This window comes from Agrilus planipennis, unplaced genomic scaffold (assembly GCF_000699045.2).
Source record: "Agrilus planipennis isolate EAB-ADULT unplaced genomic scaffold, Apla_2.0 scaffold35, whole genome shotgun sequence".
Classification (NCBI taxonomy): Eukaryota; Metazoa; Arthropoda; class Insecta; order Coleoptera; family Buprestidae; genus Agrilus; species Agrilus planipennis.
Genome location: NW_020438957.1, coordinates 641,587 through 659,625, shown reverse-complemented (window position 1 = coordinate 659,625; position 18,039 = coordinate 641,587). Strand labels below are relative to the sequence as shown.

At 33.7% G+C, this 18,039-nt stretch overlaps 1 protein-coding gene across 5 annotated transcripts in view; it reads right to left on the bottom strand.

The window, feature by feature from the left end:
- The window catches only part of LOC108744840 (kinesin-like protein CG14535), a 294,798-nt gene that overhangs the window by 212,336 nt on the left and 64,423 nt on the right, over positions 1-18,039 (bottom strand). For all 5 annotated transcript variants that reach the window (XM_025975061.1, XM_025975062.1, XM_025975063.1 and 2 more), the window contains one exon: positions 4,800-4,950. In XM_025975061.1, the coding sequence (XP_025830846.1) occupies positions 4,800-4,950 (151 nt within the window). The remainder of the gene's footprint in view (positions 1-4,799; positions 4,951-18,039) is intronic.

The window sequence follows — 18,039 nt, the reverse complement described above, 5'->3', positions numbered from 1 at the left end:
GATTATTGTAAAGTTAAAGAGAGCACAGCATGAAGATAATGAATTAGCTAATATTTTTGTGTTAATAAGAAATTGTAAAACTAAGGAATATGAGATAAGAAATGATATTTTATATAAAATTGTAAACGATGAATTTTTAATAGTTGTACCAAATTGTATGCAGATGCAAATTATAAGACGTGCACACGAGAACGGTCATTTCGGAATTAATAAAACCGAGGCTCTCATAAAACGCGATTATTGGTTTAAAAATATGCGAGAGAAAGTTGAGCATGTCATAAAAAATTGTATAGATTGTATTTTAGTCGAAAAAAAACAAGGAAAGCAGGAAGGTCTATTGCATGCAATAAATAAAGGTAGCGTACCGTTAGACACGTATCACATTGACCACTTGGGCCCTATACCGTCAACAAAGAAATCATACCGTTATTTATTTGTTGTCACTGATGCATTTTCAAAGTTTGTATGGATATACCCAACACGTTCAACAGACACAGCTGCCGTAATTGATCGGCTAAAGAGACAGTCCGCAATATTCGGTAATCCCAGAAGAATTATCTCAGATCGAGGGACGGCATTTACCTCAGAAGCATTTAACGAATATTGCAAAATAGAAAAAATCGAGCACGTATGTATTACAACAGGTGTACCTCGAAGCAATGGACAGGTCGAACGAGTAAACAGGACGCTTATTCCATTATTAGCAAAGTTGTCAGCTCCGAAACCCGAAGAATGGTATAAACATGTAAATACCGCACAAAAGTACTTGAACGCTACAATTCATCGCAGCACCAAAAATACCCCTTTTAAACTTCTAATTGGTACTGACATGCGTTTGAAGAGTGATGAACGTATACGTGAGATCATTGAAGAAGAATGGACAAAAATGTTCGACGAAGAACGAGACGCTATACGTGTTGAGGCAAAAGACAAAATTGCCCAGATGCAGGATGAAAATAAGAAATCTTTTAACAAAAAGCGTAAAAAGGCAAAACATTACCAAGTGGAGAACCTCGTCGCAATAAAACGGACACAATTTGGGCCAGGTTTGAAAATGTATCCCAAGTATTTAGGTCCATACCGTATAAATAAAGTCCTGCGTAACGACCGCTACATTGTGAGCAAAGTAGGTAATCATGAAGGGCCGCGCGAGACATCAGTGTCAGCTGACCACCTGAAACCGTGGGCACAATATGATGAAAATCTTCCTAAATTCAATCGAGAAAGTAAAATACCTGAAACTGACGACGAAAATGAAACAGACGATGATGCTAACATCTGAGGCCAGATGTAATGCAGGATGGCCGAATGTAGTATGCAGACGTGCCTTAGAATAAGTTAGTTGTTAATGTTTAAATTTTAAGTTGTTATAGTCGTAAGAATTATTTACTAATTTCTAGGAAAATGTACATGTAGCAGCCAGGTCCTCGGACCCAACCCTGTCGTAAAGTTTATTACCGTTGCTTAAAGAAAAAGACCTCTGGGACGGTCAAGAAGTACCGATTACTGTACAGTTTTAAAAAGGACGGAATCGGGAGTCGAAGAATAACCTTCGAAAAAGTTAGACGTCGTGAGGGCTTTGCTCATTCATGTAAAGCTTCCATTTTCTGTTAAGTTAATCTTATTCATTTTATAACTTGTTTCTTTTAATAAATCGTTATATTTACACGTCCCTGTTAATGTTACTGTTACATCTCTACAATATTATTCGTTATTTCTTATTTTATTGAAAGTTTTTGGTCAAATTCCAAATTTTCTCTTAAACGGTATACTCTTTTTTTAGTATAGATAGTATTTATTTACCTCATTTACCTGCAAAGCCTAATTAATCACAAATTTCTAATTTTATGTATTCTTGTCTCCGACTGTAATCCCCAAACATCCTTAAAGAATAATTTGTCTGTCTACCTGTCTGTCTATATGAACTAATCATCTGAAACTGTTGAACTGATTTCGATGAAACTTTACTGAAATGACTAGGACAGCTGGTATTTTTGAACTGATTTTGCATTTGGCACAAACTTGTTATAAATTTAATAAGTTAATTGGAAGATTACGTTAAGTTTATAGCGGAGTTTATTGCCATAATTTTCTATCCAAAAGATGTAAGTGAATGCACTTAAATATTAATTATAACTTTTACGACACAGAAGCTCCATATGGTAGTCGCTTCGGCTGTTTGGCGAAACTAGTCAATAAAAAGACTAATTTCAGTCTGCAAACGAAAACTGCACCGAAACATAATGCTGTTTTATTACTTGGCCGTAGTGACTCAGAACAATAACTGTTATCTTGCATTTATCGTTCACGTTGAAAACGCCATTAAGGAACATGTGGAGATCCCCGTCCATTCCGTTACCGCCCCTGTAGTTACTACGACCGACCGTGATGTATGGTGTCGCATTTTCCGCCGCTAAATGACCGACGAACTCATCCCTCACAATTTTCAAATGAAAGTGGGAAAGAAATACTTACCTAAACACTACTAGTTCAAGCTCTGTTAATTATTATGAATTTTCAGAAGAAAAAATGTTGTCATCAAAATTATTTTATTAATTCGTATTCAATTGATATGAAATTTAGTATCACAGAAATTCTGCCGAGAATTTCATACGCTTTCGGTTTTAATTACAATTGAAGATAGATGCGGATGAACTTTTACAAAAATGATCGAATTGGATTGGGCATTAAAATAAAAATAGAAATACTTAATAATGCAAAGCACAATAGTGTGTATCACAAACATAATTAAATTGGATTTAAAATTAATAACTGACGGGATCAAGATTGAAAATAAGAGGTTTGAGATGGCGTTTGCAATACAGTGAAAATCGTAAACCCCTTTTTCTAAAACATTAATATAATTTAATAAAATTAATACCTGCAATCTATCTCTACCATTGTTTAATCTCAATAATATCCATTTCTACGTAAAAATGAAATATTATATTATATATAATTCTTCTTACTTCTTATAGTTTTATCTAATAAATTGTTAATAATAGTTTACAAAGTACTTTATACTTTCGCCCACCATAACTTATATAATAATATTGAGAAATTAAATCCTGCATATACCTACTAAAAACCACCCAAATGTCTCAAAGGAAAACACCTACACCAAGAAAGGCTATTTCATAAACTTTCTACTTTTTCATTATCATCCAAAACATTTTAATCAAAAACTTTTTTAACAAGCTTAGCAGCAATTTATTTCTTCACGAAAAATTACGACGCCGTAATCTAAAGATATACTAAAGTATAGAAATAAAAGCAAATATATATAGGTATGTAATTTACGTGATTCCTTACGATTGAAACAAAAACTTTGTACGCAAAGTATAATCCTTCTTCCTGTTTAAAGGCGCTGGTTCCAAATTAAATATGGGAGTTAAAAAGTTAATGAATACAATTTGATATTTTCTTAATTGAGTTATAAACCGTTGTTTTAAAGTTGTCATTAAAACTTTTTTATATGCTCTACAGAAACCGTACTACGTTTCTGTGGTGGCATATCCTTGTTCGTTTGTAGCAGGGAAAGTTAGAGGAACCCGAGCTCACTCTGATCTAATGAGAATTCCTCGGGGTATCCAATTACTGAAATATCGTATTTTATAGTCTATAAATTTAATAGTAAATCTACTTCATGAGTGCCATATGCAGCGGTACTTACTGACATACGGTTAATAACCGTCTTATACATGAAATGTCCCAATAACAAGTCATAAAACAAGAAGAAACAACATAGTAGTCGTAGTAGTACAAATTAAGGGCCCAATAAGGCGGCATGTCGTACTGAATATCACACTGACAAATTAAGAACGCTGTCATGTGTCAGAAGGAGGTTCAAAATAAAATATTAATATATATCGCCTTAACCGTTCGCTTCACTAATTTAATTATTTAATACTTTTACCAAGATCATAATAAACGTTTTTCAAAAAATATTGTACACCTTGCAGTAGGTACACAATAACTCAGAGTAACGAGAGTTTACCTAGAATTGTGGGAATGAAGCACTAAGAAAAATTACATCAAGCCTTTTGTAATGCTAGACGGTTTACACATGTCCGAACCGCGTCCGTCACGTATACCTTCCGTGTACCGACGAAGAAATGGTTTAATAAAGTCATACGAAAACATTATACAACACCAATATCAGTATCTGTATTGATTCAGCCGAATTTAATATTAATGATAATTAACTTGTCTGTTGACGGTACAGAAAAAAAAACGGTACTGTAATACATGATTGCGTTCTGACATGAATACTGATGTCCTTACTAGATACAGAGATGTAATTGTATTATTATATTATTCCTGTAATAAGGGGCAGTATCTTTACACAGCAGCCTGACCTATATAAATACTGCGTCGGATGAGGAACGGTTACATAACGGATACAATACGAATATGTGTAAACTGACCTTAACAATTTAATATCCATTGGAACAATCACACAACCATACAAAAACAAAATCGTACCAACAAAAACAAATCTTCTGAAAGCACACTCAATTATGATGTAGTGTACTAACAGTTGGAATGCAAATTATAAGGTAATATTAATCCTTTTTTGTACGTAGGTAATTATGAAATTTCATTTCTTTAAATGTAGTCCCTTTAGTTTCCCTATATTTTATTAAAGTCGTAAATAATTTTGCGAATACTATTTCATAGCCTTAAAGAGAATTCTGCTGCATACATGCCCCTATGTGCAAAAAGAGAAATTGCACGCGACAGACGAATGAATTCAACTGTATAGTACATCTATAGATATTATATAAAAGCAAACCTACCCTAGAAATCAGTCTGGGGTTGATCCAAGCCGTTTTGACGTCGTTATCGAGCAGCTTATAGGAGCCCTTAGAGATAAGCTTGGTCGCGTCGGGACCGACTCCTGACATGGGATGGACTTTGGACGTGGCCTCCGCCGACACGTGACCTGACCTGTAACCGAAATTTGTTACATCAGAAGATCAAACGTCAATAGCTTGTGTCCGATGTAGACGACGACGACGACGGCGTTGTCCTTTCCGACATTTTCTACCCTTTCATCAAGCGAACTTGTATTAGAGAGAACCCTTCGCGAATCGAAACTATTCGTTCTATTTGAAAAGTGCAGTAGACCGAGAAAATCTTTAGAAAAAATTACTTTTACACATTTTATCTTAATTATTTTGAAAACATATAATATAAAACTTATGATACTATTTGTACAATAGTTTAATTAAAGTCGACAAAGGAAAAGTTTTTTTCAATCAAGTATTTTAACATATTATANGTGATTTGCTTTTCGAAGTCGACAAAGGAAAAGTTTTTTTGAATCAAATATTATAACATATTATACCTATTTTTGATTCTGAAATGTTGAGTTGACAATAGGTACGTAATCATAAAAGTAAATAGAATATTGGAAGGACCCGAAAGCTATGATTTCTAAAGGATAATAAGAAAACTAGTTTAACTGTAAATTATATATTTTGGGTCAATATCATGAAATATTCTGACGTGGGTGCAGTGTACAATAACTTTTTTTCATGTTTTTTTTTTGGGCATCAAAACATTGAAATGTGATCAATCACTATCGATCACTTTACATTTGAATTACCTTGTTTAAATGTTAACTGTGCATCAGACACATACAATTTCTCACTTAATGTGGGTAAATTGCCACATTGCCATCAGCATAACAGAATTTTCTTTTTTATAAATCCTTCATCGGCGTGTTATACTAGCAGCAGTCTATTAACGTTATGGACCAGCTGCGAACAGGATATCGCTTGGAAATCGATTAACTCGCGGTGTTATATCATGTTATGCACGCATATGCTAATGGTATTTCTTTAGTTTGTAGATTATGTGCAGCTATTGAGAAACGCCTCTGTAAAATGATTCTACTCTACGGTTAATAAGGTAACAGTCCTGTCTAACGAGCTAATTTCCTATAATGATGGACGATTGATAGGTACCTATGCACATTTCGGGCTGACTTACCATGCAATTATGATTAAATGATTATCAGATAATCAAGATAATCATACAATCAGTTCCTGTACAATTAAAATATGATAGCTACGTACTATTTTTTCAGTAGGGATAAATAAATAAGTGTTCAGGAAGAGGTTAGAAACGGAAACTATTTTCTTTATATGGGAAATTAATCTATTTTTAAATCGTTCAGACGATTGGAATTTTTTAACTTTTAACAGCAATACAACAAGTACAAGAAGTCAGGGAGTTATTTAGCAAAAACAATTAGTACTAAATTTTTATAATCACTTCAATACACCTACATTTTTACAATAATTTTGCTCATTTCTAATATACATCATTAGCGATTTAAGATTTAACGACCACTGCAAGATTTGCATTTTTATTTCTTCTTCGGGTTTTAATATTTATTTGAATTTTTTTGCAATTTTTTATTCAAGAAGAAAATAAATTTTCAACTTGACAAATTGTTAAACAACAATTGTATTAACACCTATACAAATGGGGAGAATTTTGATAATTTTGTTAATTTTACTTAAGCAACGACCTATAGGGAAACAAAACGTGAAAGAGTATTGATTAATTTTGTTAAAATTGTTATATACAACATCTTCTTTTTAAGAGAAAGAGAATCTGTACCTAGAAGAGTGGTTAAACAATAAGTTCCGATTGTTCCTTCATAAATACGTATCATGTTTCATGTTTATCATGATTCTGTATGTTTATACCTGTTTGATTGTACAGAAGCACATACAGACTAAATAAAAGGTTGTTACAAACATTGTGTCCATGCTCCCCATAGATAGAAGACACACGAGTCCCATATGCGAAATTAACAGCTTAAATAAATCCCTTCGGTTGGGGGCGCGGTCACAGTCCCCTGACTCTCCTACCCTATAATTTACATGTTTAATTTCGTAGCTTGTTTCGATATTATTTAGTTGAGGGTTCATTAATGTCATACTCGTTAACATTTGCACAATTTATGTAAAAATAATAATTCTCTAACAAAGGGGATGAAAAGTTATGAACTTTGTCAACAAATCAATAACATTTTATTGATTTTAAAAAGAAAACTAACAATAAGAAAAATTTTCTCTTTCAATACCGCCTTAAACTTTACGTCAGTTGTAATCCACATTACACAATTTCGTATTTGAAATACTACCCACAACAAAAGTAAATTAGAAATTTGCCAAGCAATAAAGGAAAATTATTAGAAGCTTCATAGACAACGTTGCGTTCGCGGTCGTAAATCCTGTGCATACAGATAACTATCCCTAACAGTCTCGAGTTAAATAAACAAAGTTTAAAAAACGCGTTAAAACGCAAATTTCTCGTAGTTTGTTATTTTTATGACGAAGTAATAAAATGCAAAATTTATGAGATCACTGACGTTCATTTACTTTTTAATCACAATTTACTTCTTGTCTACTTTATAGGACAATTTACAGTACATATATCACCCATAAACTTTCTCAATAAACACTATGGTCTTGTTATTATTTTAAGTAAGGAAGACAATTAATAGTTAAAAAATGCATCCCGATTGTTATTATTAAACAATAATTCTAAATGTTCAAATATGTGTGAAATATACATAGAAGTGGTTGTAGAGTTCTGCGGTGATGACAGCTTTTTCTAAGCCTTTTTGGAGAAAAAGTTAACAAAAACCCAAACGAAAAAGCGCTTCAAAAAAATTTCGGCTTTTTGAAGTTGTGAAAGTTAGTAAACATATAAATCCATATGTACGATAATTTAGCTGTAATAATTCAATTAATAATGACTGATCTGATTATGAAAACTTACTAAAAGTCGAAAAGAAAGTACAAGCAAATAATTCCTTTCCCACAATGTCTACCATAAATCATCGTATAATTCATGGCGAATAGACTTGTACGTACCAAACTATAAAAAGATGTTAAATGTATTGTCACAAATCTTAACATTATTTTATTTTAAACGTTATTAAAAAACAATTTTCTTCTAAAAATACTTTACATTAAGCAATTATCACTATTTTCCCTTACATTTCATTGGCAAATAGGTATAAGAAATTTAAAATCATTCCATTACAGCAAAGTAATTTCTGAAGCGCTCCTTCTCTCACATTACTAAAACCATTGTAATTAATTCAAGTGTTTTGCACGGGATGCAAAAAAGCATTAATATCCTACAATAATTATCCCTAGCTAATTACTTGTCAATCTTAATAGTCCTTCGATCTCTTTCTATTTTATCCGATTGCTGTCGTCAAAAATTTAATGCGTGCTTCGGAGTTTCTTAAAATAATGATCAGTTTTACCCTAAATGCATGTAGAAAGTCCTTTGAACAAGGGAAAGGGCGAAACTTTTCAATTAACATTTAAAGCAGGATTAATCCCGAGTCGAAAAATTGGGACTCATTTTATCCTCAAATGAACTATTTAGACTCATTTTTTCCTCATTTAGACGTTTTTAATCTCAGATACCTCAATAAGTTTTCATAAGACTCATCACATTGGATTCTAAAAAGTCTCATTTTATTCTCAATGTCTGCAATCCTATGGCAATAGTCCTCAATTTAACCTCAACAAGAAAAGAATGAGACTTTTTGAAGACAAAATGAGGTTTCCTAAATAATCTTTACTCCTCAAAAGTCTCATTTTGTCCTGATACGGGAAAACCGCGGATAAAATGAGACTTTTGAGTCTTGTAGTTTGAAATATCCCTAAAAATTCTATTGAGATCAAATGAGGACAAAATGAGTCCCAATTTTTTGACTCGGGATTACTCTAAGAACCTTATGAATTCAGGTTTGAATTTTAAATGGTTTCGAATTTCAGAAACTTTAAGCAAAACTTGCCATTAGCATTACGAACACTATAAAACGGTAATTAATTATGTTTAAAGACATCACTGTTAAACCATCTAAAACGTTTCTTAAATGCTCAATTAACATGTCAAATCCAGAACGCATATTTTAAATCTAAATATTACCTATTAAGAACTAAAATAAAATTAAGCACAATGTCATTTGATAGAACAACAGAAGAATACTGACACATTGTTACAAAAACTTTTCATTGATTATTCACAGTAATAATTTGGTCAAATTCAGGTGGAAAAGTGTGACTACAGAGAGATTTAACTTCCCTCCAATCATCATCATCATCATAAGGTCGTCAGTCCTAAGACTAATTGAACACGTACCTCTACTCCTTCCTATCCTGAGCTAAACTTCTCATTTCCCTAAAACTAGAACAACCCACATCGTGAACTATTTGCGAACAGTAATCTAACCTAGGTCTACCTCTACCCCTCCCAACTCCTGTTTCTGCCTCCAATATGCCTCTGACTAAACCTTCATACCTGAGAAGGTGTCCTACCAACCTATCTCGCCTAATTCTTATTAACTTCCATAGAGTCCTCTGTTCTCCTATTCTTTCCAATACCTCTTCATTTCTAACCTTTTCTACCCACGTTATCCTCATCATTCGCCTATAACACCACATTTCGAAGGCTTCTAACATTTTCTTTAAAAACAAATTGAAAATAAGAATCTCGAAGTAATTTCTCAACAAGTACAATTTAATCCTTTAAAACTTGAGTGATGAACTGTCTTCATCTGATATTCTAGCCATTAAAATTGATATACGATATCTATTAAAATTTATTAACTAAAATCTAATAACCTGTATTTTATATATAAAATAAACAATTTAAGACGAAATACCGAAAATTAAACAATTTTGTATTAAGCACTCTCCCGATAAAGCATCCTAAATCCACATTTGGCGTTAATGTACAATTTTTCAATATTAAAGTTGAAAATAGAGAAGTTCAAGCCAAAGACGTTTAGCAACGGTTAAACACGATAACAAGGGTTTTCTTTTATTTTAAATTTATTTAAAATATTCTGAAGTGTGAAAGTTTGATCGTTTATACTGACGGATTTCAGTTATAGACAGTCAATAGATTAGGAAGGAGAAACGGGATTGCATATTGCTAAGGGCGCGGAGGAGGAGACTTATGCTAAAGCCAAGGGAAGGGTGGCTAAAGATCCCCATGATTTATAGCGCCGTCTGGCATATTCTTCCAACGTGACTTAAATCTTAAATTATTTTATTGTTTTTCGTATTTGCGGGGAGAGTAATGCGATTTGAGATTGTTTCTTTTCTGATGGATAGCCTTCCTTAAGAGGCCGGCTCCCGTTCCAGCGGCCGGGGAAAGCCCCGAACGAAAAAAGTTTTATGACTTCAATTTTTCTTCGCGCAGTGTAAGATACTTGTCAGTGGTGTCGTGAATTTAAACGCTGCAAAAGGGAGTGTAAAATACTAAATCCTCGAATTTATTCCCTTCGGATTAAGTAGTCCGATTTTCGAAATGTACGATTTAATCCGAATTCGAGAAAATCTACCAGTTACCTAAGGATACGGAAATGGGTATATGTATTTGAAAAAAGCAAATTATTCTCGATTATAGTACACTAACTTTTAAACCTCAGTAAGGGTGTGGGATGTTCTAGTTTTAGGGATGTTCGAAGATTAGCTGAGGATAGGAAATAGAGGAGGTGCGTGTCTAACCAGTCTTAGGACTGACGATCTTATGATGATAATGAAGTTTTAAGAAAATATGTTTTTACAACACAATGTTCATTTTAACAAGAAAGACGCTAGGTACAGGTAGTATCTACTTCTGAAGACTTTTACAAAACTTTTGCTGATTTTTAAAAACATTAAATTCCTCAAACAACTAATAATTAAAAATATTGCACAGTGTAGGTGTTTTAATTGATAGTTACCCTTTTTTGTTAAGGGTTGTGTAAACAGTAAAGACTTATGTGGTAGTGGGTAGTTGTTACATTTTATTTAATCGCCGTCAGAAAAGTTGCTGAGGACCTAAACATATCAATCGGCTCCTGCTATTCGATTTTTACTAACAATTTGGGCATGAGACTGCTGACGAATCATGGATTTATAGATATCACGTGGAAAACAAAGTTTAACCATCCCATTGGATGTTGCCACAAGAGCTAAGGCCGAAGAAAAGTTCGCCAAATCAGGTCGAATGTGAAGGTTTTGCTTACAGTTTTCTTCGATTGCAAGGGTGTGGTGCATCATGAGTTTTTGCCACACGGTAGAACGGTCAATTAGAAATATTACCTGCACGTTATGCGCAATTTGCGCTAAGCAACCCTCCAGAAACGCCCGGATTTGTGGAAGAATAAAAATTGGCTTTTGCACCATGATAACACCCCTGTTCACACATCGTTGCTTTTGCGCGAATTTTTGTTCAAAACAATACACTAATAATGCCGCAACCACCGTATTCCCCAGATCTGGCGCTCAGTGACTTTTTTTTGTTCCCGAAATTGAAGAGGCCCATGAAAGGACGACGCTACGGTACGATTGAGGAGATAAAGAGGGCATCGAACGAGGAGCTGAACAAGATCACAAAAAATAATTTTATGAAGTGCTTCGAGGATTGGAAAAAACGTTGGCATAAGTGAGATTACTTTGAAGGGGACAAAACAGATATTCATGAATAAATAAATAATTTTTGATGAAACACAAAATTCGCGATACTTTTTGAACAGACTTCGTATTTCATTTACGTTACATTTAACGCCTTGGTTAAAAAATTTCTGTATGCACTATTTTCACTAAAGAACCGTCACGAGCGCGCCTAAATTTTACTGTAAATTCCTCTGCACACATAACTGGCAAAGCCATCTAGAGCACGCGAGCCAAACCGATTCCATGTTTTCACAGGCGTCGCGACGCGACGGTGTTTCCACCAGTACTCCGCCAGTTGAATCCAGATGGCGCAGTTAGACTGAAAGCTTCGAAAGCTCTGCGCGCTACATTCAAATACGTATTTCCCAGCAGATGTGCCTAATAACTATTTAATAATTCAGTTTCATTAAAAGTGGCACAAAGGCAACAGACGACCCTACTGCTTATTTATACAAAATGAGGGAATTAAAAAAATATGAACATTAAAATCCATCAGAAGCTTTTAACTAAGCAAAATATGTATTTGACAATTACTGAAAAAGCAGTAAATATATTAAATATTGATACATGGACATACGTACTCTCATAATATAACCGAACAATCCATAAAAAGCTTCTTCTGAGCAAAATGTAAGAGGTATAATAAAACCAAATTTAATTATGTAAGGGCGAATTTTTATCTCTTTTGTCGAAATTAATTAATTAAAGTAGCGAAAATACCATTAAATGATAAATTATAGCAAGTTCCAAATAGTACAAACTTAATTATTTATATAGTACATTATTATAAATAATGTTCTCTTAGAAATTATATTGAGCTTTTTTAAAAAATGGTCTTTTTAAGAATAATTTTTAAAACGTAATTGTAAAAGTTCATGTCATGTGAAGTACACTATTCTCATTTTAGATAAATGTAGAGTTATTTCTAAAAAGTAATATCAAATCCCTGCTTATAACTTTCACATTTTTTTGTTCGCAGTTGATGACTATGTTAGCACGTAATAATTTCTTCAAACATTATGGTGACCATTGGTACAACTAATGTAAGAAGTTACAAATTGGTGAAACAATGATCAAGCAGATGACTGAGCGATTAGTAAATTAAACAATCGATTATTATAGACTGTTATAAATTAATCGATTATTGCGATTAGTCGAAATAATCACATTACAAGAACATCCGTGTTTTTATTTTTTATTTAGATGCACAAACGCAAAAATTAACTTTACTGTAATGCAAAAAGAATAGCACTTAGAAAAATCAGCATTAATTATTTGCGATTAATCAAAGGTTCGATTAATCGATTACTGATAATTACTGCAAATAATCGATCATTAATCGAATGATAGGATAATTTGCCTAACCCTAGTCAAGCGAATAAAAATATATGGAAATTACGTACACACGTCTCGCAATTTTTCTTTTGCATGTTACATTACATATGTTTATGAATGTAACGGTGGTGATAAGAATTCAATTCATCATCTCTTTCTACCTTCTACTGAAGTTTTTCGTGATTCGTTACTTTATTGGAATTGCAGTTAACTGAAGTACGTATTAAACTGACGAAGTCACAGCTCAAGCATCACACCACCGCTTGCTGTATTCAGTTATAATGGTGAACGAGGCCCTATCGATTACACCTTTATCACTTGCAAAGTTCGATGCCACTCTACAACATCGAAGTAATTTATAGTTACAAGTTCGACAACGTACCGCCTGTACATCAACAGATATATTTGCCTAAACAAGGAGTTAGAAAGAGAGAGAAATCAGCCGGTGATCATTAAAAAAAAAAGTGGAGCACATATTTTTAAAGTGTTCCTTATTTGCGGGGTTTGTAGTAATTAAACTGGAATATGAAATCGTTAGTTTACGAAACTCGAATTTCAAACATTTTGCTTCATAAGTTGTGGAGGCTTTAATTGCTCGAGTTGCACAACTTTTCGCTTTTGACAACTCAAACGGCCGAATTTAACTTTTCCGAGAGTTGAAAAAAACATTTCGTTCTTTTTATACACGACGCAGGTAGAGGAATCTGTGGTAAACCGCACTTTTTTGCTGTTTATTCAAAGCTACCGCAATCAAGAGCCCAATCAATTCTTTGCGGCTAAAACTGCGCGATCAAACTCACGGATCACCGCTACAGAATGCCCCATTAATAAGTTTTATATGTTTTATGAGTAAGGACCTCAACAACTACGCGGAAGTTCCGCTGCCGCGACCTATGCGGCAACCGCAGAGCATCGATACACACGACGATTTACCAAAAACGGCAAGGTATTCTATCCTGTAGGTGATGAACCATTCAGTCACATGGTGAAACTAATATTTAACGAAACAATACTGTAATGTCTGCATAATAAAATCCCTCGATAATAAGTGTTTTTAATTCAGTTTAACGTGATTAGCACACGGTAAGTTTTATCTATATTCCGTCACGAAAAAGTCAGGTGTGTGTGATTTTATAAATTCGAAGCGCCAATGTTTTGAATCGGTATAAGGGATCCTTATATGTATAACAAAAGTACACTAGATAGTTTTGGAACGGAAAATTATCAAGCGGATTTACTAAACTGATATCAAACATTTACAATACAATTTTTACAAACTGTTTTGATTATAAAATCATTTGCAACTTTTTTATTAATTCTATATCCCAGAAAATGATCTTGTAGATAGAACTAATTATAGACTAACCCATGCTTTTATTATAACAGTTTTATTTATACTTTTGCAGCTACTGTTAACACTAACTTTTAGGACTTCAATCAAACAACCTAAACGAAGAGTTGTCCACGGCAAGACGCCTGAAACGGCCCACAAAAAACGCGAAAGTCACCACTTATATTAGCCTCCTTATGTTTTCTTTATTTCTGTATTAACTCATTGATCCTAAGAAACTTAAACGATTATTTAAAAATCTAAAACTAAACATAAACTTCCTGTCATAAACGAGTCTAAAATAAAAGATTTTGAAAATTGCTAACATCATTTAAAAGTACATACTCAGAATCAAACTGTATCAAAACTGCTATAAAAAATCTCATAAATTTCTTAAGCTTTCCAGTAATCATATACGAGACAATCAGCAATAAAATTGATTTATTTGTTATATGCTCGTTAGTTATATTGTCTCAAGTAACAAAAGGTAGAATTAAAATTAATTACTTACGCCTTAGTAGCATATATAACATTTTACAACTTACAATAAAGAAAATAGAAAATATTACCCCGTGGTAGGTGCAATCGCATATTAATTGAGTGTTTCCGTTAACGCCCGGAAGTCTTAAACATAACACAACGACTCTTCGAAAACGTATCAAATTGATTTATATCTTCCATAAGTTTCACTACTTCTTCTATGGTATAGAATTAGGAACTATAACCTCCATACGCATAAATTATTAGGTTTTATAGAGGTAATACCTATTCATAATAGCGTTCTTTTAAACGTGAAAATTGTAACTTGTGTGTGAAACTTAATAAACAAAATAAGGACAAGATTAATTTTGAGAGAAAAATCAACATCAAGAACGTGAAAATCTGAAGCAATAACTTTAGGTACAATAGACTCGACTGCCTTACCTATAAAATGATTCGTCGTGAATGAAAAGANTAGTAAATTCCTTTCCTACCGTCGTTCAAAAATTAAAAATTAAATGAATTTTCCTTTTGTTCTCCGAAATATATATTTTATAAATTTTAAAGCCAATGGATTAAAAGAAGTATTTTGTAGCTTATTTAAGCGGCTATGTTAAATTAGACCTGAATTATTATATTCGGCAATACTAGATAAACATAATACATTTTTGAAATTACCGAAGCTCAAATAATGAACATCTTGAAAAAAATCAGATGTACCCATGTATGTTACAAGTATCTTTCTTGGTGCAGTAAGCGTGCAAAAAATTAAATGGAAAACATGCTATCATCACATGCGCACGTTTCCACGCCCTTTGATCTGCTCGTCAAGAACCACCTTGTTCAAATGATAACAAAAAAAAATACTTCAACATCAGCCCTTCCACCAACATCACTTGCCCTCCAACCAAGAACGCATTTAATAGGCACACACGATATATATTGTGTATGCATGTATTTGCACATGTTCGTGCATGTTTAAAGGACCTTTTTAAAATCGTACCCTCCATTGTTCGAGCATTTTCCTCCTCATCTTACGTGAAGGAGAGGACAAGTATAACAAAGGTCTTCTGGTGAAAGCTAAAATCCAGAAGGGTTTTAGACTCTTGGTGGCTTTGGATTAAATAGACGGAACCTAAAAAGGGATATTTTTTTAAAGAAAAAGCCCGATTACACGACTATACAAGCTTTCACGGCTTCCCACGGTGAGAACAAACTCTTGTTCAATGAAAAACTAAAATCGTCATCCGTCATGTCTAATCGTAAGGGTATAGTATATGCTAAGTATAAAAGAACTTTTAAAAGATTTTTTATACACAGAAATTGAATAAAAGCTATTATTTAAAATTAGGCGACGTTCATCTATACAGTGTGCGAAAATGCAGATCTTAGTATTGAGTTATAACCTTAGAGGGTTATAATATGCCGTTTTCATCAAAACCAGTTAAGACTGTGTCCGTACGCCGACCGCTGCTGGAGTTGTGCGAAGTCGCACACACACTTACTGGTACTCATATCAAGGAAGCAGCAATTCCCATAGTAGGTACATACTTTCGCAAGCGGTATATGTGCTCCTTTTAACCTTTTTTTTAAGTTATTTCAAACTTCATCAACTTACTGGTAGTTCCCTGCAAATATCGCAGCTATGTTGCATTATTGCATATAGACTACAGCAGCGGTTCTCAATTTCTTTTTGCTACGGAATTCTTTCTGATAAGCCTTTTTTGACGGAATCCCATCTCCACAAAAAAGTAAAGTGATGATAGTTTTATGTGTGACTCCTGGTACCTTATTGTGTACCTGTTGTTCAAATTGAATTTTGAATTAAAAATCTTTATTGCACGTATATATTCAATGTGCACATTGTTGCTTATAATAGCGTTACAATCTGATTTAATGCCCGACAATTTAATTCGAATATCCAGTCTAGTTTTGAATGTGTTTTTAGTGTAAGCGTATTAAACTGAAAAGCTCGTTTGTAATCTGAAGTCGAAATAAAAAGAAATAGGAACAGTGATAATCTTCTCAACGGCTGCAGGGTATTCATCATTAAGTTTGATCTGAAGGTCATTCAAATTTGAATTAGCTGATTCTAATTTTCATTTTAAGGAGGATGAATTCTTCACACCGATCAAGCTCTCATATTCCGACATAGTTAACGTTAATAATTTAGATTGATTTGTGAATGGATTCTGTATTAATAATCACTGGTTATCCTGTGACTGGCTGACTGCTCTAGAAAATAATTTTCCAAGATTTTTTGAGCTTCAATTGATGTTCATTTATGGTTAGATACAGAACGATTGCTTTTCGCAGAATTTTGTATATTTTTAATAAGACAAGAATCGTCGAATCTCGTGGAACCCCTGTGACCCCTCCATGGAACACCAGGGTTCCGCGGAGCACCATTTAGAAACGCTGTTCTACAACAAGAAAGACGAACCTTTTCGCATCCGTGCACCAAACCATCTTATGAGTTTGGTTCAAAATGTAGATGATTTATCATGCATTTCTTATTTAAAACGTTTCAGTGTGAGAAATTACCTCGAAAGGGTGTATGACCGTTCAAGATGTTAATATAAATGAATTTGCAGAGTCTCATATAAAAAAGTTAATTTTTCAGTCTATCGTTTAAGGTAACAAGGGATAGTAAATATTTTTCCCAGTTCGGTACTGCTTTAAAATTCCATTTGACGTAGTAGAATAGTAAGGAAGGCATGGACGTACAGATTAATTTTCTCAAGAAGGGTGGCGAACGTGAGGGAAAACCCGTGGATTCTTATGCCATGGGAATTAAACTTCACAGTAACATAAATTACTAAACGGTGTGTCGGGAACTAGGCGATGACTTAGTGCCAGACTGTTGAACGGCCGGTCTGTACCACTATATCTAATTAACGAGACAATACATCATAGCAGGCTCGTTTATTTGCATTTCGTGATCATTTAATTTCACTGACATCTTGCGTTATTAATTGCAACAGTTAACGGTGCCAATTCACTTCCTTGCCTTTTAAGTCAGTTTTCTTAATGTATCCATAATTTTCATCATCATCATAATAAGGTGGTCAGTCCTAAGACTGGTTGGACATGTAGCTCCACTCTTTCCTATCCTGAGCTAAACTAGAACAGCCCACATCCTTAACTATTTGCGAACAGTAATCTAACCTAGGTCTACATCTACCCCTCATAACTCCTGTTTCTGCCTCTAATATATCTCTGACTAGACCTTCATGCCTCAGAAGGTATCCTACCAACCTATCTCGTCTATTTTTTATTGACTTCCATAGAGTCCTCTGTTCTCCTATTCTTTCCAATACCTCTTCATTTCTAACCTTTTCCACCCACGATATCCTCATCATCCGCCTATAACACCACATTTCGAACGCTTCTAACCTTTTC